The 27,471-nt window shown below is 49.8% G+C and overlaps 1 protein-coding gene across 1 annotated transcript in view; it reads right to left on the bottom strand.

Moving 5' to 3' along the window:
- The window catches only part of Chst8 (carbohydrate sulfotransferase 8), a 38,872-nt gene extending 11,943 nt beyond the window's left edge, over window positions 1–26,929 (bottom strand). Inside the window, exon 1 of the mRNA XM_048329531.1 lies at window positions 26,777–26,929. Within this exon, the coding sequence (XP_048185488.1) occupies window positions 26,777–26,906 (130 nt within the window). The 5' untranslated portion in view covers window positions 26,907–26,929. The remainder of the gene's footprint in view (window positions 1–26,776) is intronic.
- Window positions 26,930–27,471: the final 542 nt, after the last annotated feature.

Below are 27,471 nucleotides of genomic sequence, written 5' to 3'. Positions count from 1 at the left end.
GAGGTATGAGTCTCTTGGGGACTTTCCTGCCTGGGCTGGCTTTGAACTGTGATCCTCAGCTCTCAGCCTCCTGAGTAGCTAGGATGACAGGCATGAGCCACCAGTGCCTGTCTAAAGTCCTTCCCTCCCCATCACTATCTTCTCCATCCTTCTATGCCTTCCCAGGTTTACCAGGGTTTGCAAGGAGTTGTTGTCAGCTAAGGTCAAGCCTTCCATGACAGCATTTGAGTGAAGTAAGGCTGGGCATCAACAGCTTCTACTATAATAAGTTATAGGCAAAGGTCTACACCGGAGTGACCCCCACAAATCTGTCTTTACATTAAAAAAAAAACCTGTAGCATGGAGTATTTATAGGCCATTCCCTGACGTCAAACACATGCTTAACCAGAGCTCTTCCCAACCTGAAATTATTTATGACTTCACATTCACCAGAGGGAAAGCAATTTTCTCCAAACTTCTGATGTCATGATATATTGTCCTTTTGACATGCATGTGCCAAAACAGATTGCTCCATGGGCCTGCCGCAATTACTAATGCTCTGAATTGAGAGAAAGAGAAAGAGAGAGAGAGAGAGAGAGAGAGAGAGAGAGAGAGAGAGAGAGAGAGAGAGAGAGAGAGAGAGAGAGAGAGAGAGAGAGAGAGAGAGAGAGAGAGAGAGAGAGCCCAGTCAGGAAAGACTGAGACTCTTATAGCCAATGAACCACCAAAAAGCCAGAAGTGGAGGTGTGGCTCAAGTGGTAGAGTATCAGCCTTGAGCAAATGGACAGCACCCAGGCCCTGAGTTCAAGCCCTAGTACCAGCATATACACACAGACACACACATACACAAACACCACACATACACACGTACAGATTGAAGTATCACCCTTATATAGAAGTCTAGAACAGGCAAAATTAATTTCTGGCAATAGATTTAGAGCATTAAATTCGGGGTGGGGAGGAGCCCAGAGCGGATATGAACACGAGTCAATGTTCTAGACCCTGGAAAATGGTATATGTCTTTATTGGAATTATATTGGTCGAAACTCACAATGAATGTGTATTCTTGTTTATAAATTATGCCTCAATTAAATTGACAGAAAATTGTGTGAACATATTTTGGAACTCTAAAGTGCTATGGCTTTTTTTAAAAAATGCTATTTTGGTTTTGCAGAGATCTGGCTTGTATGGCAGGAATCAAATGGTAACATTGGAGGGAAAAAAACGTTTTTATAAACTGCAAAAAAAAAGGGGGGGTAAGCAGTGGAGTGGGGAGTGGAGCTGTGGGTCAAATGCTAGATCGCTAGCCTTGAGCACAAGGGCTCAGGGACAGTGCCCACACTGTGAGTTCAAGCCCCAGGACCATCACACACAGACACAGATACAGACACAGACACAGACACACATACACACACACAGACACACAGACACACACACAGACACACACACAGCCCTGGACTCCCTAGTACTGAGGGACAAAGGATTCTGAAGTGATAGATGGCAGAAGCTAATCTGTCTCCTGAGTTGCTAGGATTACAGGGGTGAGCCAACCGTGCCCATCTTCAAACGTATTTAATACCCGTGAATAAATACATGTAATCTCTTGGACATGATGTTTAGGGGTTGAAGGATTGGGGCTTGAACCCCTTTCAGCACCCACCCGTGCATTCACAGATAGAAGGACCACTCTAAGTCTCACGCTGTGATTTAAAGCCAAAAAAAAAAAAAAAGAAGAAAAAGCAAATGAAAGGCTTAATGTCTAGCTTCAAGCCCTCAGGGTAAGACAACAGTGGAGAGTGGAATGAACAATGGCAAACAGCCTGGTGTGTTTTAGGATAATGAGATCCTGAGGGGGGGGGTGGGGGGGGAGAGGCTGGGGTGCTGAGCAAGGGTGGATGGGGAGGGAGGAGGGAGGGAGAACAGACTTGCTGCTTCTGACTTCTGGAAGAGGGACCAAGTCAGGGGAAGGATGTGAAGTTTACCTTCATCTTTGGGAGCAAAAAGAGTCACCTGAGGCCAGGCCCTAGTGGCTCACGCCTGTCATCCCAGCTACTCAAGAGGCTGAGATCGGAGGATCACAGTTCAAAGCCAGCCCAGGTTGGAAAGTCCTTGGGACTCTTATCTGCAAGAAACTACTCAGAAAAAGCCGGAAGTGACACTGTGGCTCAAAGTGGTAGAGTGCTAGCCGTGAGCACACACACACACACACACACACACACACAGAGGAAATAAATCTCTATTAACTTACATTCTCTTTTCCTCTGTCTGCCTCTCTCCCCCTTGATGGACATGGAGGGAGAATTCGAGGCAATTTCTAGACTTTCCATGGACAACAGGTTTCTGAAGAGAGTGACGCTGGGGTAGGGGAATTTTGCCTGAATTTTGCCTGTGCCTAAAAGGCAGGTCTTCGGAGAAGACAGAGGTAACAGGGACCTCACAGCTTTAATGAATCCCAAGTAAATTTCCGTGCCTCCCACCATCTCCCTGTTGAGCCGGGAAACAGTCTGTGCGCTTGTTAAAGAATCGGCGGTCTCTGGCTCCCTCTCGGCCTGTGTCAGAAGAGAACTCATATTTATAGCAGAATAATAGCACAGGAGCTCCTTGCTGGCTTTCTGCTTCATTTAGACTCAATTACTCTTTGCTTCTAAGCAGACTCAAGCTCTGAAGCAATATGGGAACCTGTTTAATTAATCCTGCTCTACCTCCAGCCACCTGGATTGTGGCATTTTGCCATATTAAAAAAACACACCCAGAAATTAGGTCTCTGAACGACTGTAGACTTGTGACTCTTCCAGCTCCTGTAATTGTCCCATCTTCCCGGTTAATGACTTAATGAAGGGCAGAGCTCAAATGCTATAAAAATAATCTTCCATGTTAGTCAGGTGCTGGAAGGTCCTGCCTGTCATCCTAGCTACTCAGGAGGCTGAGATCTAAGGACTGCAGTTTGAGGCCAGCCTGGATAGAAATGTCTGTGAGACTCTTACCTCCAATGAACAGCCAAAAAGCTGAAAGAAGAGCTGTGGCTCAAGTGATAGAGCACTAGCCTTGAATGAAAACAGTAAAGGACAGTGCCTAGGCCCTAAATTCAAGCCCCAGGACTGGCATACACACACACACACACGCATGTACGCATGCACGCACGCATGCACACACACACACATCCCACGCCAACATTTTTGAGGTGTTTCTTTTCTTTTTGTTTTTTTGCCAGTCCTGGGACTTGAACTCAGGGCCTGGGCACTGTCCCTGAGTTTCTTTTGCTAAAGGCTAGTATTCTACCACTTGAGCCATAGCACCACTTCAGGCTTTTGCTGTGTATGTGGTACTGAGAATCGAATCCAGGGCTTCATGCATGCTAGGCAAGCACTCTACCACTAAGCCACATTCCTAGCCCACTTTGGTGTCTTTTAACTTGGCTAGTGGGAGTGGGGGTGACTCCCCAAATCAGCCCTGGGAAGTTTGGAGCAGTAAGAGACATGATATATTTATCCAGTAGAATGTTCTAGCTGCATGTCATGTCTTCATCAAGAATGAGGAAAGGGTAATTGGATTTAAATGTCAAGATGTTCTCAGTGTAAGAGGGAAGGCATGTATCTGTTTTCTCAGCTATGCCTCTTTCTTTTTCCCTCTCTCTCTCCTTCCCTTCCTTCCTTCCTTATTTTTTCTTTGCCAGTACTAGGGCTTGAACTTGGGTCCTGGGCACTGTCTCTGAGCTCTTTGGCTCAAGACTGGCATTCTACCACTTGAGCCACAGTTCCATTTCTAGCTTTTTATGGTTAATTGGAGATAAATATCTCTTGGACTTTCCAGCCTGGGCTGGCTTTGAACTATAATCCTCAGATCTCAGCCTAATGTGTAGCTAGGATGACACGTGTGAGCCACCAGTGCCCAGCTTCTTTCTTTCTGTTTGCTCTTGGCCTTATGGTAAAGAATAATGAAAGTTGTTGCTGAAGAGAGAAAATATTCTCTAGAATTTGGAGGGAAATACTGAGTCCCCGCCTGGGGGGGGGGGCGGTGGGTGACTATTAAAATCCAAGGCAGATGCCACCATGGGTCAGGGCCGCAAGAGGAGTTAGCTGGAGAAATCCAACTGGGGGCCTGGGGAAGGGGTGGGCGAGGTTAACCCACACCAGAATGTGGCCGGAGTTCAGAAGGGTCTGCCCCAGCAGGCGCTGGGAACCACTGCCTGTGGGCACATTTGACGTGGGGCCTTTGCCTGGATTTTGGAAAAGTTAACTTCTACAACCTAGTAGCAGCATGGGAGGTGACGACCGTCTCTCCTTTTGTCAGGGTTCTGTAATCGCTGTGCAGGAGGGAAGCAGAGACATAGAAAAGGAGAGATGAGGGAGAATGAGAAGGAGAAAGGAAGACAGACACAGAGAGAAGGGAGGAGGAGAGGGAGAGAGAGGAGGGAAGGTGAGAGGAAAGGAGGGAGGGAGAAAGAGAGAGAGGAGAGAGGGAAGGGGAGCAGAGGCTTGTAGTGAGAGAGGGGTGGGAGTTCAGGTCCTGCCATGCTTGACTGGAGACAGACACTTTTTCCTCTCCTATTACGTCCTCCTGCTATCCAGGGGTGCATTTGACCTCCCTTTCCCCATCAATCTGCACCTTTTCTTCTCTAGCTCAATTGCTTCCTCTGTCTGTGAGGTGTCTGAAGCCTTGTCTCATGGAGGGTGCCCCCCCCTTCCTCCCCGCTGGCTGGAGTGAGGGTAGGGTTGAGCCTGGGCTTCGTGGGAGGGAGGCTGTGAACTGGCAGAAGAGGGGCCTGTACTCCCCGACCCCCTCTCTTCCACACCCTCCCCAGCAAGGCTACTTGTGGGCAGGGAGGGGGGGGGAGAGTGGTTCTCAGCTCTGTCAGAGGCTGAAAAATTTCAGATCCAAAGCCAGGCCTGGCACGGCTGCCCACCAGCAGGCATGTGTCTTGGATCTTTTAAAAAAGTGTTGTGTCAGGCTGGGCGCCCGTAGCTCACACCTGTCATCCTAGCTACTCAGGAGGATCATGGTTCAAAGCTAGGCTGGGTAGGAAAGTCTGTGAGACTCTGATCTCCAATGAACCACCAGAAAACTGGAAGTGGAGCTGTGGCTTAAAGTGGCAGAGTGCTAGCTTTGAGCAAAAGAGCTCAGGAACCAGTGCCCAGGCCCTGAGTTCAAGCCCCACACTTGACCAAAAAAAAAAAAATGGTGTTGAATCTGTAGTTTGGACAAGTGACCAAGGCAAGGGTCCCTTAGCTTCATTGCTGAAGGCTGGTGCTCTACCTCTTGAGTTTTCTCCACTTCCAGTTTTTGGGTGGTTCATGGAAGATTCTCACAGACTTTCCTGCCCAGGCTGGCTTTGAACTGTGATCCTCAGATCTCAGCCTCCTGAGTAGCTAGGGTGACAGGAGTGAGCCACTGGAGCCTGGCTTTATACAGTACTTTCTAAAAATAAAATCAACCCTAATTGGTAGCCCAATGTTTTCTTGGCTTCCGCTGCTCTTTCTAGAAAACCCTTGCACCTGAGCCATCCTCAATGGTGCTCTGGGGGGGCCCTCCCCCCACTTATGGCTGGTGTGTGAAGTCGGGTCAGTCTCGTGGAGGATGGCTTCCTTCCCTTGGAAGGGCTGATGCTAACTCCAGGTGGTCAGCGGGAAAATTGGATTGCTGTCCGGCCCAGCTGGGGATGCGCACACAGCGGCCTCATACATTAGACATAAGCTCGCCAACAGCCAACGGACAAAGATGATTTTATTTTTTGATATGAGGACCAGACAAGAGGCTGCCTCCTGGGTGACTGTTCTTGACCTCATCCTTAAAGTAAACTGCTGGGGTGAGCTGCAGGGGGGAGTGGAAGGGGCCTGGTTTTCAAGTCCTCAAAAGAAACAGGCAGGATCAGGATTCAGCCCAATCCAGCTCTGAGCTGGATTTACAGGCCAGCCAGCTCCTGCAATGACCAGACCTGCCTTTAGTGAACTCAGGTAAGGATTAAGGGGGTATTCAGTGCATCCTAATCCTCCCCCCTCCCTTCTGTGCTAGTTCTGGGACTTGAACTCAGGGCTTGGGAGCTGTCCCTGAGCTTTTTACTCAAGTTAGTGCTCTACCACTTGAGCCACAGCTCCACTTCTGGCTTTCCCTATATATGTGGTGCTGTGAAATGGAACCCAGGGCCTCATGTATACGAGGCAAGCTCTCCACCACTAGGCCATATTCCCAGCCCCACAGTCTCTTCTTGTGGAGAGGAAAGCCACAGACACAGATTGTCTGCGTCCTCGAGGCTGTGGGAAGCTTTCGGATGGATTCCGAAGTCACACAGCATCCTTGTTTCTCTGCCTTGCACCTTCTTGAAGCGAGACGGAGGATGGAGCCACACACCCTCCCCATGTGGGGACCAGAGCACCACCTGAGGAGTTTGAACCCTATCTCCAATCATTGCATTCCTGCAGGTAGACACATGTGAGGCCGCTGTCAGGGAATGGAAGCGGCAGCTGTGTACTCTAGACCCCCAGGGAAGATGATCCGGCATCTGCCTGGCCCCTGTTGAGTGTGGCCTCTGTCTTGTCTCACAGAAGTCCCACAATGCCCTGTGGATAGGTTCTATTACAGACAGAAAATGTTTAACTCAGGACCAGGCACTCATGGCTCACGCCTGGAATCAGCTACTCGGGAGGCTGAGATCTGAGAATCATGGCTCAAAGCCAGCCTAGGCAGGAAAGTGAACCCCCCAAAAAGCCAGAAGTGGAGCTGTGGCTCAAGTGGTAGAGCGCCAGCCCTAAGTTCAAGCCCCAGGACCGGCACACATACACACACACGTGTTCAACTATACACACACATGTTCAGCTTAGGGCTGGTGGCTCATGCCGGTAATTTAGCTACTTAGGAGGCTGAGATATCTGAGAATTATGTATGGCTTAAAGACAGCAAGGAAATCCATAAGACTCTTTTCTCCAATTAACCATCACAAAGCTAGAAATTATAGTTTGGGAGATACAGAGGGTGGGTGGCATTGATATCTGAATAGATCTACTAACAGTTTCCTTAGTAGTTTCCTTAGTAGCCCAGTGCAAGAAAGTCTGTGAGACTCTTATCTCCAATGAGCCACCAGAAAACCAGAAGTGGAGCTGTGGCTCAAAGTGATAGAACACTAGCCTTGAGCAAAAGAGCTCAGGGACAGCATCCAGGCCCCGTGTTCAAGCCCCACAACCGACAAAAATATAAAGATAAAAAATATAGTCTTAGTGGTGTGACATGGCTGTAGCTCAGGCAAGGAGACTGTATACAAGACAGGAAGTCAGGAAACAAGAGGGCTCAGGCTCCGTCTTTCAAAACAACTCACTCTCTAGAGGACTAATGGGTCCCACAGAGCACTCCCTTAATTCCTCCCAAAGGCATTTCCCAGTGACCTAGCCACTTCTCATTACCTGCCAACATGTACACCCAGAACTAAATATTGGGTATACATTAAAACCATGTCCCCAAACCAAAGCATGTTTAGTCGTGGGGAGCAGCTGCTCTGGGAGCGCCTCTCCCTTGCCACAGGAGTCCCTGCCCCCAGAAGAAAAAAGAAAAAGCTGTAGCTAAATAACTAAGGATGGGAGAGAACGGGAACAAGGCGGGGCTGCGCCTGTTATCCTGACTTGGTTCAAGACGTCATGGGTGGGATGGAAGTAGTTAAGCATTTGCTAGGTGCAGATGGCTCACGTCTGCCGTCCTAGCTACTCAGGAGGCTGTGATCTGAGGATCGCGGTTCAAAGCCAGCCCAGACAGGAAAGCCTGTGAGACTCTTATCTCTGATGAAGCACCCTCACCCAAAGACCAGAAGTGGATCTGTGGCTCAAGTGGCAGAGTGCTTGCCTTGAGAATACACACACACACACACACACACACACACACACACACACACACACACAGTCACACAGTCAAACACAGGGACGGCACCTGACTTCAAGCACTGGGGTCCAGGAATGAGGGATGCTGTGAGAGAAAGCACACAGGTGTCTGCCAGTAGCACACCGAGGCCGGAAGACAGCCACCAGCCTCTCCTTCCAGATGCTTCCCCAGAGAGAGAGCAGATCCACTAGGCACCCGGCCACGGTAATTACTGCTTGAACTTTAAAACTTAATGCAGCAAAACCACAAATATTTAACAGGTGCCTCTCCTCCCAGGGGGCAAATGGCTCGATTGAACTCTGAGTCTGTTCACCAAACATGAAAGGAAGATGCCAGGGGCTACGAGAGGGGCCTCGTCCTCTGTCGCAAGGCAGCCCCTAGCGCCAAGCTCGCAGACCCAGTGAGTGTGGTTGGCGCTGTCCAAGGTGCCTTTTTCTTCCCCGTGCTGTCAGCTGGAGGCTGGGCTTTGAAGAACATGGGTGAAGACCCTGACTGTGGCATTTGGAGAAACCATCATGATGGAAGAGCCCTTAGCACGCAGCTCTTTAATTTTAGGTGGGACTGAGGTTTAAGCTCAGAGTCTCACATTTACTACCATTTTGAGCCACAGCCCAGTTTGTGTGTGTGTGTGTGTGTGTGTTGGTCCAGGAACTTGAACTCAGTGCCTGGGCACTGACCTTTTTGACTTAGGGCTGGCACTCTACCACATGAGCCACAGCTCCACTTCCAGCTTTTTTTGGTGATTCACTGGAGATTAGAGTCTCATGGACTTTCTTACCCCGGCTGACTTTGAACTGCGATCCTCAGATCTCAGCTAGGATGACTGGTGTGAACTTGGTGGGAGGAGCCCACAGAGACTGAAAGGGAGCCATGTGCCTTTCCTCACTTTGGTCAGAGTTAAAGACATAGACACAGGGCTGCGTGCCACCATTACCAATAGCCACCATACAGCTCTGAAGTGTCTCCTCAGAGTCACAACCCCTGTGCCCACACCCCCAATGTCCTCTAAGGTGATATCCTTCCCCCCCAATCCCACCCCACACACGTGTGCACCCATAGCTCAGTTGACCATCAGATGAGAGCCATACATTGCAGGTGAGCCCCATCCCATCCCCCGCTCCAGGACTCTGCACATGAGCAGCAGCAAGAAGATTCTGGCTAGAAGCCACGGTGTGGCCAACAGACAGCACTATGGGGCAGGCACTGCCCTTGTCTCCCAAAGCAGGCAGGCCACTCTGTGCAACCTGGCTGAGGAGCCCAATGGCTGAGTCACTACCACACCAGCAGCTGGGCTTCCTCAATGATCCTTCCTTACCCGGTGGGGAGAAAAAGGAAAGCTGAGCGAGGAGAGAGGGCAGGAATCAGGGACCCATTCACATCCAGAGCCTGCTCAGCAGTAGCACCCAGGCTTTGGTTGCACACAGTGGAGAAGGGACATCCTGCAGCAGATACACACACACACACACACACACACACACACACACACACACACACACAGCCCAAGGTGTCTTCCATCATTCGTGGAGACTTTAGAAGAGTGGGCTGCCTGCCAAGAGCCATTCCCCCACCACCACACTTTTGCAGGAAGACGGCTTGAGCCCCCTGGCTGTGCCCCCTGGGGGCCACCTGTGTCCTCATCTAGAAATAAGGGACCCAATGACACAAAGGCGCTATGCCTCTGTGCCCCAGAACCTACAAAGTTATAGTTATTGAAGTGGACTCTAGGAAGTAGAAACAAGGTTTGTTCCTCCCCCCCCTTTGTTGTGTTTACATTTTCTTTACTTTTTGTCTTGCTTGCTTGGTTATCTGTCTTTGGGAGGGTATAGACATGATTAAATGAAATGTAGCACTGGTCTTCACTAGAAACTATGTTGAAAATGAATTATACAACTGGTGGGTGGGGGGCAGGGGAAAAGCTGGGAGAGAGGGAGGGAAGGGGTGACATTGTCCAAAAAGAAAAGAACTGCTAAGCTGGGCATGGGTGGCTCATGCCTGTCATCCTAGCTCCTCAGGAGGCTGAGATCTGAGGATCGAGGTTCAAAGCCAGCCCAAGCAGGGAAGTCCATGAGACTCTGATCTCCAATTAACCACCAGGAAACTGGAAATGGGGTTGTGACTCGAAGTGGTAGAGCACTGGCCTTGTGCCAAAGTAGCTCAGGGACAGATCCCAGGCCCTGCGTTCAAACCCCAGGACCACGTGTGTGTGTGTGTGTGTGTGTGTGTGTGTGTGTGTGTGTGTATGCTCACTACCTGCCTCATGTAACCCTTCTGTACATCACCTTTATAATAACAGTAATGTTTTTTTTTTGGCCAGTCCTGGGGCTTGGTCTCAGGGCCTGAGCACTGTCCCTGGCTTCTTCTTGCTCAAGGCTAGCACTCTGCCACTTGAGCCACAGTGCCACTTTTGGCCATTTTCTATATATGTGGTGCTGGGGAATCGAACCCAGGGCCTCATGTATACAAGGCAAGCACTCTCGCCACTCGGCCATATCCCCAGCAGTAATTTTTTTTAAATAAAGCTCTCCCTGGAGAAGTCAAGCTTCCCTCTCCTCCTCTGCCCTAGCTTCCTCAGGAGGCTGAGATCTGAGGATACTGGCTCAAAGCCAGCCCAGGTCAACAAATCCAAGACACACTTATCTCCAACGAACCAAAAAAATGCCAGAGGTTGGGGTGTGACTCAAGTAGTAGAGCACCAGCCTTGAACCAAAAAAAAAAACCAACTAAGCAAGAGTGCAAGGATGCAAGTTCAAGCCCCAGTACTGGCATACACACAGTCAGGTGATAAAAGCTAGGCAAGCCTGGAGATGCGGAGACCACATCTCTTGGGAAGGCTGCCCGGGCCTGAGGCAGGTGAGTTCTAATGATGCCAGGATGGTGCCCGAATACAGTCCTACCCGGTGCAGTGTGTGCCAAGGAGAGTGTGACGAGAAGGCCCAGGGCAGGAGGACATGGCATCTCTCCAAGATGACTCTGACTCCCCTAGAGGGTTTACAGCCTCTGACATACATGCCTGAACCTAGGCCCGTGGGCACACCTACGTGGACACCCACACCCACACGCATCACAGACAGATGTTCCTCTCCATTTGTGCATTCACCTGCCTGAAATTCACGATGCGGAGGGACTTGAGCAGGAGCACACACAGATACCCCCAACAATACCTTCTCAAGCCAGTGTTCACATGTGTGCCCACTTGCACACTGGCTCCCAAGCATGTCTCCAATACCAGGGTGTGCCTCTGGGTGTACACACACGCACACACACACACACACACAGAGCTCTGCATACACGCACCAATGCCGAGCCCCCCACTGGATACAAATCACATATGGGAAATGTGAGCCCGGCCAGTGTGCCAGGCTCAGCCAGGAGGTGTGGTTGTCGGGAGCCTCTGTAGGTTTCTGGGAGCAGAGGCATGCTGATCTTCCGTGGGGTGAACATCAGGTGAAAAATGATTAGCTGTCACTCAGCGCCTGATGAATGCAGACCCACCCTCTTCCCCTGGCTCTTGGCAAAGAACTGACAGGTTATCGATCCACTTAGTGTATTCAGATCAGCAGGTGCAGAGGCTGCTCGGAGACTAGCTGAAGAGCATAGAAGCTGGGAGGAGACAGTGGGCAGGCAGAGTGGTGAAGCTATGGAGTCCTGGACTCCTGCCTGGACCAGCACTTATTCTTAGGGAGGGCAACAACCTCATCTCTAGTTGCATCTGCTCTGACCAGCTGTGACCAGCAGGTTACAGAGGGGAAAGGGCAAAGCCAGGGAATCAGCAGATAGAAAAGCCACAGGAACACGGCATGGCAGCCCCAAGAAAAATTGGCTCTAGGAGGCTTTTAAACATCCTCTCTGGTTCCTGAGAGAATCTGGTATTCACCAGAGACTTATGGCTTCAGTCTAACAATACTGCTTTGCTGAACCTCCCTGCACTGAAGTCCTCATACATTTACCTACACAGGCATATCCACACACCCGTCCACCCATCTGCTCATCTGTCATCCACTCTTCCATCATTCATCATCCACCCACCTATCCATCCACCTATCCTTACATCCCTCTGTCCATCCATCCACCCATCAACTCATCCACCCACCCACGCACCTATTCACCTGTCTACCCATCCATCCATCCACCCACCCATCTATTTATCTATCATCCTCCACTCTTCCATCATCCATCATCCACCCACCTAACCATCCATCTATCCTACATCCATCCATCCATTCATCTGTCCATCCATCCACCCATTTACCTGTCCATCCACCCACCCACCCATCTATGCATTCACCCACCTGTCTGTCCATTCATCTATTTACCTACCTACTTATTCATCCATCCATTCATCCACCAACCTGTCTATCACCCATACATCCACTCACCTATTTACCTGTCCATCTATCCATCCATCCATCCATCCATTCAGTGATGCATCCAAGTATCCATTCATCTGACCATCCACCCATCTGTCTGTCCATCCATCCAAACATCTACCCATCCATCTGACCAACCATTTACCCACCCACCTTCTAGGCATCTATCCATCTGTCTGTCCATCCAGCCACTCATCCATTCATTCACCAGTCCATTCATGCATGCATGCATCTATCTTCCCTGCTCCTTGGAAATGGATAGTCTAGGACCTCTGGGAGAAAGTTTAACCCTGAAGCCACAGTGCCATCTCCTCAGGTGTCCCCTATAATCCTGTTCCTCAGTTCCTGTCCCATTACCCAGGGAGCACATAGCTTGCTAAGCCTTTGATAGCTTCCCTGATGTGTTCTAACAGTGTGCACTGTATCTGTATCACCCTCTTGTCTTCTCTTTCTTGAAAACATTCCTCAGAGACTTGAGCCTCCTAAAATACAAACAAACAAACAAACAAACAAAACAAAAGCCACCAAAGGTGGAGACTGATTCTCAGAAGGAAAAAAATCCACCCAGTCCCCAGCCCATGTGACTACAACACCCTCCTGCTAGCCTTCCAGACAGAAAGCCAGTGACACAAGACTTGCAGGCCTCTTCTTCAGCCTGGGGACCCTCCCCCCTTGAATGATCCAATCTTGCCTCCCCAGAATCAGGGCTCCCCTGCCCACCCGCCCCCAGCTGACAGAAGGTATTTGCCTTATATCAAGGGAAGTGTAAATGTAGTTGGGTTTTTTTTCTTTTTAATTTTTAGCAGCTTTAGCAACAGTTTGAAAAACATGTTTTCTTATGGAGGTGGCAGCCACCGCCTGCCTGCCTGGTCTCTGGCTGCAGAGTCACACCTCTGACATCCCCAGAGGGAGCGGAAGAGATCTACTGGGCGGGGCCTGAGGCTGGGGAAGGAGCAATGGACAAGACAGTAAATGATGCAGGGCATCCTGCATGGGACAGGATGCTTTCTGGGATGCAGGGGTCAAAGGGCAGAGGCAGAGGCCCCGCCCACAGCCACTGTCCCACAGGGCTACAGCCTCCTCTTGGAGAAGAAGACAGGAGGCTTCTGGGTAAACATGGTGGACAGAATATATACATTTATCTCAGCTTTCTTTCAAGACCACAATATACTGACAGCAATGGCTGAACCAGATCAAGGCTCCTGAGGAAAGGGACAGCAGCAGATGACAGATCCCAACACATCTTTTAGAAGACAGGAAGTGAAGCCAGGCACTGGTGGCTCACGTCTGTCATCCTAGTTACTCAGGAGGCTGAGATCTAAGGATCAGGGTTCGAAGCCAGCCTGGGCAGGAAAGCCTGTGAGACTTTTATCTCCAATTAACCATCTAAAACACTGGAAGTGGAGCTGTGGTTCAAAGTGGTAGAGCTCTAGCCTTGAGCAAAAAACCTCAGGGATAATGATCAGGCCCTGAGTTCAAGCCCCATGACCAACCAACCCACCCACCCACCCCCCCAAAAGAAAAGAGAAGAAAGTAGATAGAGGGTGGAAACAGATTCTCCCAGGTGAAGGGTGATGGCCAGCCCTGCCTGCCGGAGCAGTGTTGGTAAGGTGACTTGCCCCATCAGATCTAGACAGGCTTGAGACTTGCTAAGTGGTAGGGCAGGCAGAGGGCAAGAAGGAAGGATAGCCTTTAGAACCCAGCAGCCAAGCACCATTCCGTTTGCTCCAGCAGGAGATGGAAAAGATTTCTCCCCACAGGGGTTGTGGAGATCTTGAGGACTCCAGATAGGGAGAAGCAGAGGCTACTGAAGTAGGAGAGCTAATTGGAGGCTCACAGAGAGAAAGACCAAAGCCACCCCTAGTCCCCAAATTGCTATGTGGAAGCCCTAGTCCCCTAGAATCTTCAAGTATGACTGCACTGCATCTAAAACTGTAGTAGTTAAGGAGGTAATGAAGTTACAACGAAGTTGTTACAGGCCCCAGTCCAGTATGACTGGTGTCATTGTTTAGAAGAAGGCAGGCCAGGGGCACACAGAGGGGAGACCCTGTGGGGATACAGGGAGAAGATGGCACCTTACAAGAAGCGAGGCCTCAGCCCTGCCCACATCTTGACCTTGGACTTCTAGTTTCCCAGACTGTGATGAAATGTCTGTGGTGGAAGCCTCTCTGTTTGTGCTATTTTGTTCTGGCAGCGGTAACAAACGAATACATTCTCCCCTAGAACCCTTCCGCAGGGTGACTGACCCCTCATACATCCACACTGATTTAAAGTCCTTCCTCTCTGCTTCTCATCAGTCAGGTGTGTTTGATGTCATGGAAAGAAAGATGGATGGACAGAGGAGTGGACAAGAGGAGGAGGGATAAGTGGGTGGATGGAGGGGAGGATATGGAAAGACAAGAGGGACAGATGGTTGGGATGGCTGATGGATGGATAGAGGGCTAGCAGGTAGATGAGTGGATGGGGGATGTGTGTATGTATGTATAGATAGATGGATGGATGGATGGATGGATGGATGGATGGATGGATGAGTGGATAAACAGGAAGAAGAGGGGTGAATGGATGACGAAGAATGGGTAACAAATGGGAGATGGCTAGATAGATCAATGGTAGTTTAGATGGGTGGATGATGGATGTGTGGAGAGATGGATAGATGATAGTTGAGTGGACAGTTCATACACACAATGACCTGCTATCATCCGATCAGGTCGCTAGATGACAAACAGGACTAGACAAACAAGGAGGGAGGAAAAGCCATCCTGAGCACCAAATTGTCTCCCTGCTGAGGAGATATTCACCTTTCTGGGCCCTGTCACTTTCTGCCCAAGCAGACACTGATGCCCTTGAAAGAAGTTTGACCTAGTTGGGCACTGGTGACTCACGCCTGTAATCCAAGCTACTCAGGAAGCTGAGATCTGAGATTGAGATTCAAAGCCAGCCTAGGGAAGGGAAGGCCATGTGGTTGGTGTGAGAGTGCCAGCCTTGAGCCAAGATGCTCTGGGACAGCACTCGAGCTCCAAGTCCAAGCCCCAGGACTGACACACACACACACACACACACACACACACACACACACACACACACACAAAGGAAGATGATAACCTGTTGTGTTGCCAAGGCAACCAGAAGCAGGCTAGGATGCAGAGCATCTGCAGTCCCAGGGATGTCTTGTCTGCTATTTGCTCCAGTCACAGTCCATCAACTCTCCCTAGAGGCTTGATCCTATCAGCTCAGGACTGGGCTGAGTTCATGCTTTCCCTTCTGGTCCTGTCTTCCAGGAATAACCATTGTAGCCTGTCCAGAGACCTCGTTTTACACACGGGGCCTGGCTCCAGCAAGAACTTGAGGTTATGCTGGGACAACAGGCTGTGTGGTAATAATTTCCCACTACATTGATGGCAATTGAAGGCCCTGCACAACATAGGACTTGTAAGACACCCCCACCCCCACCCCTGTCCCAACTCTCTCCTTGCCGGTGGGCTGGCTGTTCTTGCTAATGGTCCTCCAGGAGGCACAGAGGCCATGTAAACTTTGAAAGCCCTGGGTCCTATGCATGCTTGATGAGCTGGCTTGATTTAAGCCAAGAAAAATCCTTTAATTACTGCCGATAACTTCTGGCTGGATTCCGGGAAGGAACTAATTTGTGCAAGTGATCACTCAACCTGAAATATTATGAATGTCATTTCATTATTCCGTCTGCCTGGGTTGTGGGCAAAGAGGTTATGCTAACCATTCTTTCTTTATTTTGTTTTATTTATTTATTGGCCAAGTTCCTGCTGGAATGGCCATTCTCCCCTCACTTTTCTGGCTGATGACACACAGACCTGTGACCCTCAAGTCACCTGACCCCACCTAGGTCAATAAGATGCATACTCTTGTCTGTTAAAGGCAGGTAAAAATGTCAGGGGATGCTTGGAGGGCCCAATTCGAAGATTCAGTGTATAGGATGTTCTAGAGCTAGAAATTCTAGAGAATTCGTTTGAGGATGAAATCATCAAGCCAGGTCTCAGTAGCTCATGCCTGTTCATCCTAGCCGTTCAGGAAGCTGAGAGCTGATCATCGTGGTTCAAAGCCAGCCTGGGCAGGAAAGTCCATGAGCCAGCCTTGAGCAAAAGAGCTCAGGGACAGCACCCAGGCCCCGAGTTTAAGCCCCAGGAATGTCACACACACACACACACACACACACACACACAGGAAACAAGAGGAGAACATCCGTGGATGTGTAAGGGCGAGTTTTTGTGCCTGCCTAGAGGCGCATGCTTCTTGTAAATATTGTATGAAGAGACCCACATGGTGACCTTAGGGGACCACAAATGAGGCCAGCATCATCTCGATTCACACCGGGTCTTCTGAGCATCCGCCTCCGCCCTTGCTCCTCAGGGCTTACGTTGTCATGACTACCACCATGACCTTTGCAAACACTGACACTCACCCAGAGGCCACAGGGAAACGACGCCCACACCCCACATCCCGGCACCGACCTGGTCCTTGTTGCTGGCTCAGAACCACTTTGCCGCAGCCCACATGAGAAGCAGGGGCTCGTGATGGAGGGAAGGCTGGCCTGGGTCACGCTTCTGTGGGGGCCCTGCTCCCAGCTGCTAGGTATCTTTTTGTGTGTGTGTGGGGGTGGGGGGCTTGTACTCAAGGCCTGGGTACCTTCTCTGAGCTTTTTATGCTCAAGGCTAGCAATCTACCACATGAGCCACAGCACCACTTCTGGCTTTCTTTTCTTGGTTCACAGGTGACAAGAGTATCAAAGACTTTCCTGCCAAGACTGGCTTAGAACTGCGTTCCTCAGAGCTCAGCTTCCTGAATAGCGAGGATGACAGGCATGAGCCATGATGTCCCACAGGGGTCGGTTTCTCTGACTCACTGAGGACCGGGCAAAGTGGAAAAGAGGCTCAACTCTCACCTGAGACCCATTCTAGATAAGCCCCAGGAAGTCTCACAGGTGAACAGAGCCTGATTCACACTCTGGCGCTGGGTGCCCCAGGAAACAACTAACAGCTGAGGAGGCACAACCTGGGATGGGGGACCACTGAGGACATCTGGGAATCACTGGGCCTGCTCTGCCTGGGCCCTGCCCTGCACACAACGCGAGGCCCAGTTTCCCAGCTTGACTGTAATTTCAGAAAGCTGTGAGTCTCCACTGTGAGTTCCAGTGACCAAAATAGCTGAGTCGCCTTGGGGCCTCGGGACCAGTTGGCTGGGCTGTGGCCCAAATCGGCTCAGTGTAAACAAGAAATGTGCTCAAGAGGAAAGGGTGAGAAGAACAGCAGAAAAGAAAAGGTATAAAGACCTTGTCATTAACGGGGCGCTACAGACAGGACGAGCAGACCAGACACAGGGGCTGGAAGCGGGCAGCGCCGGCTTGGAATCATGGCTGGCGTCTTCCACACTTTGCACAGATGACTTAAGCTGTCTAAGCAGGAAAGGCCAGCAAACCTAGCCAACAAGAATAACACAGGAGGGGCTGGGGATATAGCCTAGTGGCAAGAGTGCCTGCCTCGGATACACGAGGCCCTAGGTTCGATTCCCCAGCACCACATATACAGAAAATGGCCAGAAGCGGCGCTGTGGCTCAAGTGGCAGAGTGCTAGCCTTGAGCGGGAAGAAGCCAGGGACAGTGCTCAGGCCCTGAGTCCAAGGCCCAGGACTGGCCAAAAAAAAAAAAAAAGAACAACACAGGAAGTGGCACTGTGGCTCAAAGTGGTAGAGCATTAGCTAGCCTTGAGCAAAAGAACTTAGGGGTAGCACTGGGGCCCTGAGTTCAAGCCCCATGACCAACAAAAACCCAAAGCAACTTTTTGGGGCTGGGAATGTGGCTTAGCAGTAGAGTGCTTGCCTAGCATGCATGAAGCCCTGGGTTCGATTCCTTAGCACCACATAAACAGAAAAAGCTGGAAGTGGCGCTGTGGCTCAAGTGGTAGAGTGCTAGCCTTGAGCAAAAAGAAGCCAGGAACAGTGCTCAGGCCCTGAGTCCAGTACTGGCCAAAAAAAAAAAAAAGTCACACAAAAGCATTAATGACATGGTCTCGTGTGTGTGTGTGTGTGTGTGTGTGTGTGTGTGTGTGTGTGTGTGTGTTTGCACAAGCACCCGCATGCCAAAACTAGGGCTTGAACTTGGGGCCTGGGCGCTGTCCCTGAGCTTTTTCACTCAAAGCTAGTGCTCTACCTCTTGAGCCACAGCTCCACTTCCAGCTTTTTCGATGATGTATTGAAGATAAGAATCCCATGGACTTTCCTGCCTGGCTTCAAACCTCGATCCTCAGATCTCAGTCTCCTGAGTAGCTAAGATGATAGGCATTAGCCACTGGCACCTGGACCAATAATCTCATTTTATAGCCATTTTTTGGGAGGTGGGGAATTAATTCATTAGATCCACACAATGGTCTTGTCTTGTCTTTTGTTTTTAGCATTTTATCATAGCTCCTTTAGAAACCTAAGTCTGGCTCTTACTGGATAACCATTGTCCCAATTTTACATCTTGTTTTTTCTTCCTAATTTTTTCCTACCCCCTAGGAACCTTTTAGTGTAACAATTCTGGGACCATTTTCTATTAATATCAATTTTCAGATTACGGCAGTATGATGTCTGTTTCCTAATTTAATTGGGTGATTCCTGTTATTAGTTCCTGCGTGCTCGTTATTTTTCATTTAGCATCTTTTAATGCACCAAAGGAAAAGGCAGTTTTAGCTGGAGACTTCCAGTGTGTCCTTCTGAAGGAAGATGTAAATATTTCCTTTAACTGCAGGAGGATGAGCAAAAAAGAAAAAAGAAAGGAAGGAAGGAAGAAGAAGCCAAGGGAGAGCTCTCTGGTCCTGAGTTCAAGACCCTGCACTGACACAAAAAGAAAATAAGGAAGGAATGAGAAGATGGAGACAGATCAATTCTGACTACAAAGATCGGGGTCCATATTGGACACCCTCAAGGAGTGGGGAAAAAACACACACACATACACACCTCCCTTTTTTTTTTTTTTGCCAGTCCTGGGGCTTGAACTCAGGGCCTGGGCACTGTTCCTGGCTTCTTTTTTTTTTTTTTGCTCAAGGCTAGTACTCTACCAGTTGAGCCACAGCGCCACTTCTGGCCATTTTCTATATATGTGGTGCTGAGGAATCGAACCCAGGGCTTCATGTATACGAGGCAAACACTCTTGCCACTAGGCTATATTCCCAGCCCACACACACCCCTCAGAATCCCATGCAGGATGCTCCAAAGCCAGCCACTATCATTAAGACTCATCACATCCACTAGGCTCAGGTGTTCAGACCCAAAGGCCTCCCGGCCTGGCCCTCTTCCGGCATGTGATTGGCTGGTCACTCTTTGTGGTACCCTGGGAAATCTCTCCATCAGTGTGGTCTCTGAGATGCTGCTGAGGACACCCTGGAGTCTATATTTGTATTGAGATCAGACTCAGTGGCATCCAGCCTCCTGCAAAGAGCTGTCTGTAACCCCTGGGCTGTGGCCACCTCCATATAGATCTTTCCAATTTTTTTTTTCCCCAGTACTAGAGTTTGAACTCAGGACCTCATACTTGCTAAACAATCACTCTATGGTTTCTTTGCTTTAGTTTTTCTCTCACTCTCTCTTTTCTTCCTCACCAGTGAGGCTTGATCTCTGGGGCCTGGGCTGCTGTGCTTGAGATTCTGCGATCAAGACTAGCACACTACCACTTTAGGCCACAGCTCCTTTCAGTTTTTTTTTTTTTTTTTTTTTTTTGGTGGTTAATGGACAATAAGAGTCTCATGGACTTTCCTGCCTGGGGTGGCTTCAAACTGAGATTCTCAGATCTCAGTTTCCTGAGTAGCCAGGATGACAGGGGTGAACCTCCGGGCACCTGGCTGCTTCTCTTTTGCTGGGGGTGGGGGTGGGGGGCAATAGGGCCTTGTATCTTTCCCTGGGAGAGCTTGAATCATGCATGGGCTGCTTTACCTCAGTCTGCCCTGGAAGCTGGGATTACGGACATGTATCCTCACACTCAGCTTATTGATTGTTGTTACCTTTTGTTTTCCTTAGTCTAACCTTGAACTTTGATCCTCCAGATCTCTGCTCCCTGGGTAGCTTAGATTACAGGCTCATAGAGCCATCTCTCTACTTGTGCACGGAGCTCAGTAGCTTCCTCCCTTCTTGCCCTACACAGTGATTGCTAGGTTATGAACCCCACAAGGATGCTCAGGGATCTACAAGGACAAGGAAAGTAGGAAGCTTGAGCCCATGGCTGGAAGGATTGCTTTTACAGGCAATTCTGGTGTGGAGAGCCATGAAGGAGAGAACAGCGTTCCCAGAGAGCTAAACAAAAACAAACAAACAAACACAACCCCCAGTGGGTAAGCTCTCTCCTCCGGAAGGATCTGTTTACCTGTGCCTCCAGCAAGCAGAGGCAGGGGAGGGAGGGGCCAGGTGTGCGGGACTGTATTGTGTAGCAACATTGGGCTTTGAGAGTCCCAGCCCTGCTGATTTCATGCTGATATATTGCCAGCTACTTAACACGATGGATCACTGCAATTACTTGTCACTTCTGATAGTCATAGTCACAACAAAGATGTGTCAGCCTCGCAAGGTTTAGACGAAATATATATGATGTTCCACAAGGCCGTTAGGAAGCCGTTTCAGGAAACAAGACTCTAGAGGGTTGCAGGGAAAAAAATCCACCTGCTGAGGGAAACCGCCAGCTCCATGGAAACGTCTGGCCCCCCCTGAGAACAGCCGGGGCTCAGGTGCCCAGCTCCGGGGGCACACAAGGCAGGGCAATCATCTTTTTTTTTTTTTTTTTCTGGTGTGAGTCCTGAGGCTTGAACTCAGGACCTAGGTGTTGTCACTTAACTTGTTTTGTGCTCAAGGCTGGCCCTCTAGCATTTTGAGCCACACTTCCACGTCAGCTTTTTGCTGGTTCCTTGGCAATAAGAGTCTCACAGGCATTCCTGCCTGGGCTGGCTTGGAACTGCCATCCTCAGGATTACAGGCATGAGCCACTAGTGCCAGCTTGGCCTTACCTTCTGAGTGGCCCTTTCAGAGAGCTGTGTCTCTCCCTACTCCCCTTCTCTTCTGTACCACCCTTTACTCCCATCACTGCAGGTGGATGCTGGGATATCGGAGCACACAGGCCCCTTCTCCTAGCCGGCCAGGCCCTGTGACCCAGTTGTGGAGGCTCCATTGCAGGACAAGGCATTGTGTAGCTTGGAGCAAAGGCCTGGTTCCAGCCTTGGCACCCAGCCTGACGGGGGCCGCGGGCCCCTGCCAGGCAGCTCCAGTTTCCAAGCCTGGAAATAATGAAGCAGATACGAATCTTTAGAGATGCCAGATTCTCTCCTAGGGAAAGGGACCTCCCACAGTGAGAGAGAGAGAGAGAGAGAGAGAGAGAGAGAGAGAGAGAGAGAGAGAGAGAGAGAGAGAGTGTGTGTGTGTGTGTGTGTGTGTGTGTGTGTGTGTTGGGACTTGAACTCAGGGCTTGGGTGCTGTCCTTTACCTTTTCTGTCCAAGGCAGGCTGAGATCTGAGGATCTTGGTTTGAAGTCAGCCCAGGAAGGAAAGTCTGTGAGTTTCTGATCTCCAATTAACTGTCAAAAAGCCAGAAGTGGGGCTGTGGCTCAAGTGGTAGAGTGCCAGCCTTGAGAGAAAAAGAAAGCTCAAGGACAGCTCCAAAGTCCTGAGCTCAAGTCCTACTACTGGCACAAAAAATAAAAAAGTAAAAAAAACTTACTTTGCAAAGGCCAAACATTAGAAAAGAACTAATGGGGAAGTGGCGCTGTGGCTCAAGTGGTAGAGTGCTAGCCTTGAGTAAAAAGAAGCCAGGGACAATACTCAGGCCCTGAGTTCAAGCCCCAAGACTGGCAAAAAAACAAAACAAGGGCTGGGGATATGGCCTAGTGGCAAGAGTGCTTGCCTCTTATACCTGAAGCCCTGGGTTCGATTCCTCAGCACCACATATATAGAAAAGGCCAGAAGTGGCACTGTGGCTCAAGTTGGCAGAATGCCCAGCCTTGAGCAAAAAGAAGCCAGGGACAGTGCTCTGGCCCTGAGTTCAAACCCCAGGCTGGCAAAACAACAACAACAAACAACAAACAAATACAAAAATAAAAAAGAACTAATTACTAGCTTCTCACTCAGGAGACTGAGATCAGAGGATCAAGATTTGAAGGCAGCCCAGGAAGGAAAATCCAAGTTTGTGAGACTCTTATCTCTAATTAACCATCAGAAAACTGGAGGTAGAGCTGTGGCTCAAAGTGGTAAAGCTGTAGCCTTGAGCAAAAAATCTCAGGGGCAGTACCCAGGCCCTGAGTTCAAGCCCTAGGATGGACCCAAAAAAAACAAAAAAAAAAAACTATTCTGTAGTTTTTGCACAGCAGAATCTGCATTAGGATCAAGAGTCACTCACAAGCCTCACCAGGCACCTTTAAAGCAAAATCCAGTCCATTTGAAATAAAAAAAAAAAACAAAAAACAAGGAAAGAATAACAAAACGAGAGCTAGGTCATTGTGTGGCCTCTCCTGAATGGATCAATAATAGCTCTCTAAGAAAACCTGGGAGCTGGGCACACACCCACTCCTGATGGAGATGCAGAAACGCCCATGGGAAACAAAAACAACCAAGTAGCAGGGTGCTGATGGCTCATGCCTGCCATCCCAGCTACTCCGAAGGCTGAGATCTGAGGATTGTGAGTTGAAGCCAGCCAGGGCAGGAAAGTCCATGAGATCCAATTAACCACTGTGATTCAAGTGGTAGAGTGCTAGCCATGAGTGAGAGCTTAGAGATTGTGCCCAGGCCCTGAGTTCAAGGCCTACAACTAGAAAACAAACAAACAAACAAAAAACCAAAAAGCTGGAAAAAGCAAAAAACAAACAAACAAAAAAAACAACACAAAAGTTCATCCATTAGCCAAAGATTCCTAATATAGAGGGAATGGAAAGAAAAAAGAATTGTATTGAAACTCTATCAAATGAGGACAATCAATAAAATCCCAACTGTGAGAAACTCTGTAGAACTATGGCCTGGTTTCCGTAAATAAACAGCAAGTGAAAAAAAATAAAGATGACAGGATAAGCTGACAGATGAAAAGAGACTCAAAAGGCTCATGAGCTAGGCTGGAGGTGTGGCTCACATGGTAGAGTGCCAGCTGAGGGAGTATGAGGTCCTGAGTTCAAATCCCAGTACTGCCAGAACAAAAAAGATGGGGAGAGAAGTAAACAAACAACTGGCATCAGGACCTAGGAGTGATAAATAACTATAGTGTAATTAAGACAGACATGGGGTGTTTGCGCCTATAATCCTAGCTACTCAGCCATGCAGGAAAGTCTGGGAGACTCTCAGCTTCGACCTTAAAGGTAGAAGCAGAGCTGTGGCTCAAGTGGGTGCTACACCTACACACACACACACACACACACACACACACACACACACACCTCTTCACTTCCAAAAGTTGGCAACTCAAACCGGGCACTGGTGGCTCACAGCTGTAATTCTAGCTACTCAGGAGGCTGAAATCTGAGGGAAATCTGAGGATTACAGTTCAAATCCAGCGTCGGCCAGAAAAATCTGTGAGACTCTTTATCTCTAACTAACCACCAGAAAACCGGAAGTGGCGCCTTGGCTCAAAATGGTAGAGCGCTAGCCTTGACAGAAAAGCTCAGGGCAGGGACAAGCCCCATGATTGACAACAACAGCACAAAAGAGTTGGCAACTCTGTAAAAGTCTTCCCAATGTGGAAGTCCAGCCAATGAGGTGGGCCAGCTGAACTAAGACATTCAGATGTCGTAGCTTACCAACATCAGACCCAGGGGAGTGGATTTCTCCTTCCTATCTTTGTGACTGGAACCCAGACAACAACCGGTGCCTGGGAAAATGTATGCCTCTGTGTGGGATTTTTCCCCACAGATTTCTCATGGAGAACATTTACAGGGGAACCTGGTGGGGAGGTAAGGGGAGATGGGAGGATGGGGGTGGGGGGGGTCCACCCAGCCATGTAACTGGACACATACACTTTGTAAGCACTGATTTCCAACAGATAAATGTAATCAAAGTTTATGTGCTCAGAGAAGCCAACAGGATAGGGATTGTTTCACTTGAAAGATCAGAAGAAAATTGTAACTAATGTTGTGGAAAATTACTTTGATATTGCTTTCTTGGTACCGAATTCACAATTAGGCGGCTGTAAGGAGTACACGGAGAGAATAAACGCAGAGTAACAAATCAACACAAACAGCTTGTGTCAGGAGCACTTTATGGAGGGGAAAGTAACAGAAGCATTACTGAAAGTTTTATGACTGGGTTTGGCATTACGTGATTGACGTACCGCGTCCATCCACTAAGGATGGACCACCCATAGAGCAACAGATGCATCGTGGCTCAAGATTCCAGTGTGCGCCTCGCCTGGCCTCTCCAGCTGCGGAGGGAGGTCAGAGAAGCATGTTTGTCGTGTGTGTGTGTGTGTGTGTGTGTGTGTGTGTGTGTGTGTGTGTATGCGCGCGCACACGCTGTTTCTGGATTTGGACTCAGGACTTGGGTGTTGTCCCTAAGCTCTTTGGCTCAAGGCTAGTGTTCTACCACTTGAGCTCCATTTGTGACATTTTGGTTGTTTATTGGAGATGAGAGTCTCACAGACTTTCTTGCCTGCGCTGGCTTTGAACCACGACACTCAGAACTCAGCCTCCTGAGTAGCTAGGATGACAGGCGTGAGCCACCGGCTCCCAGCAGCCGTGCTTGTCTTCGCTGTGTGCCACCTTGCACATCGGGCCAGCCTGAGGCTCAAGCTCTACCCAGCCAGACCAGGCTATCCTACAAACCCCCATTGGCCTGTATGCCTCACATCAGCGGGCTTGGGCAGTTGTGCAGGCTTGACGAAGAGTAACCTGGTCCCAATAGCCAGGCACTAGTGGCTCACGCCTGACGCAGGTTAAGTCACCCCAGGCAGGAAGGTTTGTGAGACACTTAATCTCCAACAAACTAACGAAAAGCCGGAAGTGGAGCTGTGGCTCAAGTGGTAAAGCACTAACTATCCTTGAGCTAAAAAAGCTAAAAAGATAGCACCTGGTACCCGAGTTCAAGTCTTTGGACTGGCGTATGCGCACGGGCTTGCATATACACGTGCAATAATAATAATAATAATCTGCTGCTCTTAAAGGCAAGTGCTCTACTTGGCCACTTGGATGCCTCATCGCTATCCATGTGTTGGAGGGTCACCCAAAATATGATCCCAGAATGAGTCACGCCGGTGGCCACCACAGATCCATTTCTGCCTCCTTTCTCTGGCAGTTTCCACATGGCACAGGCACCAACCACACGCGCAACCGGATGCACAACAAAGGTGCACGCTGCCTTTATCCAAAGCTTGCACACTCTGTGAGGCTTGGCTATGGCTGACTCATTGTCACCTGCTATTTATTTCTAGGCCTTCCGAGAGGCTACAAAGTTCCCAGAGGAGCCAACTGCGTCATGAGAACTAGCTTCTTCAGAAGCCAGAAAGCAGCCAGACCTACTTTTGACAGCTTCCAGCTGTGGGGAGTTTGACCGGAGATCACCCACCCGCGCGCCATCATACCTGCCTGTCTCTCACTATCCATGGTGGAATCCTGGGCCTCTTCTACCGCAGGGCCTCGGGCAGCAGCTGCCAGATCTTGATGGGGCTTTTCGGTTGCAGATACAGGTGTCACAGACATCTATCTGCCTAATCTGATTGCAAATCTCCCCTCCATAGTCCTTTGGACCAGAAACGGAGCCACACCCCAGAGTACGGGAGCAGGTGTGACTCTTCCAGTGAGTCACAAGGCACAGCCAGGGTAGGGATGGGATAAGAGATGGGCGCTGGTCACTCACACCAGTCATCCTACCCACTCAGGAGACTGAGACCTGAGGATCATAGTTCAAAGCCAGCCTAGCCAGGAAAGTCTATGAGGCTCTTATCTCCCATGAACCACAGAAAAGCCAGAAATCAGCCAGGCACCCATGGCTCACGCCTGTCATCCTAGCTACTCAGGAGGCTGAGATCTGAGGATCATAGTTTGAAGCCATCCCAGGAAGGAAAGTCCCCATGAGAGTCTTATCTCCAATGATCCACTCAAAAAGTGTAAGTGGGGCTGTGGCTCGAAGTGGTAAAGGGCTAGCTTTGAGCAAAAGAGCTCAGGGGACAGCGCCCAGGCCCGGAGTTCAAGCTCCAGGATTGACAACAACAAGCCAGATGTGGAATTAGGGCTCAAGTAGAAGAGTGTCGTCAGCCTTAAGCAAAGCAAAGCAAAACAAAACACTCAGGGACATCCCCTAGGCCCTGAGTTCAAGGACCAGTACGAGAAAGAAAAAAGAAAAGAAAAAGAATTTCATGGAAGGCAACAATTGAATGGGCAGGAAGACCACCTCTCCATCATCTGTAAGCGGGTTGCTCTGTTGCTAGAGGTTTTACATCAGTCAGATCATTCTGATGACACTGATGCCCACCAGTGTGTGGGGGTGGGGGTGTCAGGCCCCCTCCCTCCTCTGCCTGCGGGGGGGCTCTCAACTCTTCCTCCTAGGCCAGCACACGAGGGCAACCATGAGGCCGGGGCCTTGGGCAGGAAAGAGAGGACGGGGTGTCTGGCTCACCTGGCCCAGGCTGGGGGGCGACCTCCGTGGGGTCCTGCAGGCTGATGAAGAGGAGGAGGCCGGCAGCTCCAAACAGCAGAATAGATGAGAACATGCAGGCCAGCCGCATGGTTCTGGGTCGTGGGCTCATCCAGGGCACGTTCCGGGCTCACCTGTGCGGTGTGGAGAACTCGTTCTGCCTTCATGGTTCACACCGGGCATCCATCAGGCTGAGGGGCTGCGGGGCGGAGGGGGAGAAAGAATCCTGTCTGAGTTGCTGGCCACCTGCGTGACTGAGGCCACAGTGTCACTGTCTGCTCCTGCCATCTTTTCATTTTTCTCTTTCCATCTTTTTGTTGTTGTTGTTGTCAGTGGTGGGGCTTGAACTCTTGGGCTCTGTGCCTGAGCCTCTTTGTGCTCAGGGCTAGCGCTCTATCACTTGAGCCACAGCGCCACTTCAGGTTTTCATGGACTTTCCTGCCTGAGCTGGCTCTGAACCGAACTGCGATCCTCAGATGTCAGCCTCCTGAGTAGCTAGGAGGACAGGCGGGAGCCGTGCCCGTGCCTGGCCCTTCCTTCTATCTTTTTAAGCCCAGAGAGGCTGAAGCAATTGCTGTCACCACCCATTGCCAGGACAGAAAGCTTCTCACCTGGGTCCCTTTCTTCCCTTTCTTTCTCTCTCGCTCTCTTTTGTGCCAGTCCTGGGTTTTGAACTC

Source organism: Perognathus longimembris, chromosome 20 (assembly GCF_023159225.1).
Source record: "Perognathus longimembris pacificus isolate PPM17 chromosome 20, ASM2315922v1, whole genome shotgun sequence".
NCBI classification, from domain to species: domain Eukaryota; kingdom Metazoa; phylum Chordata; class Mammalia; order Rodentia; family Heteromyidae; genus Perognathus; species Perognathus longimembris.
This window is presented reverse-complemented; position numbering and strand designations above follow the sequence as displayed.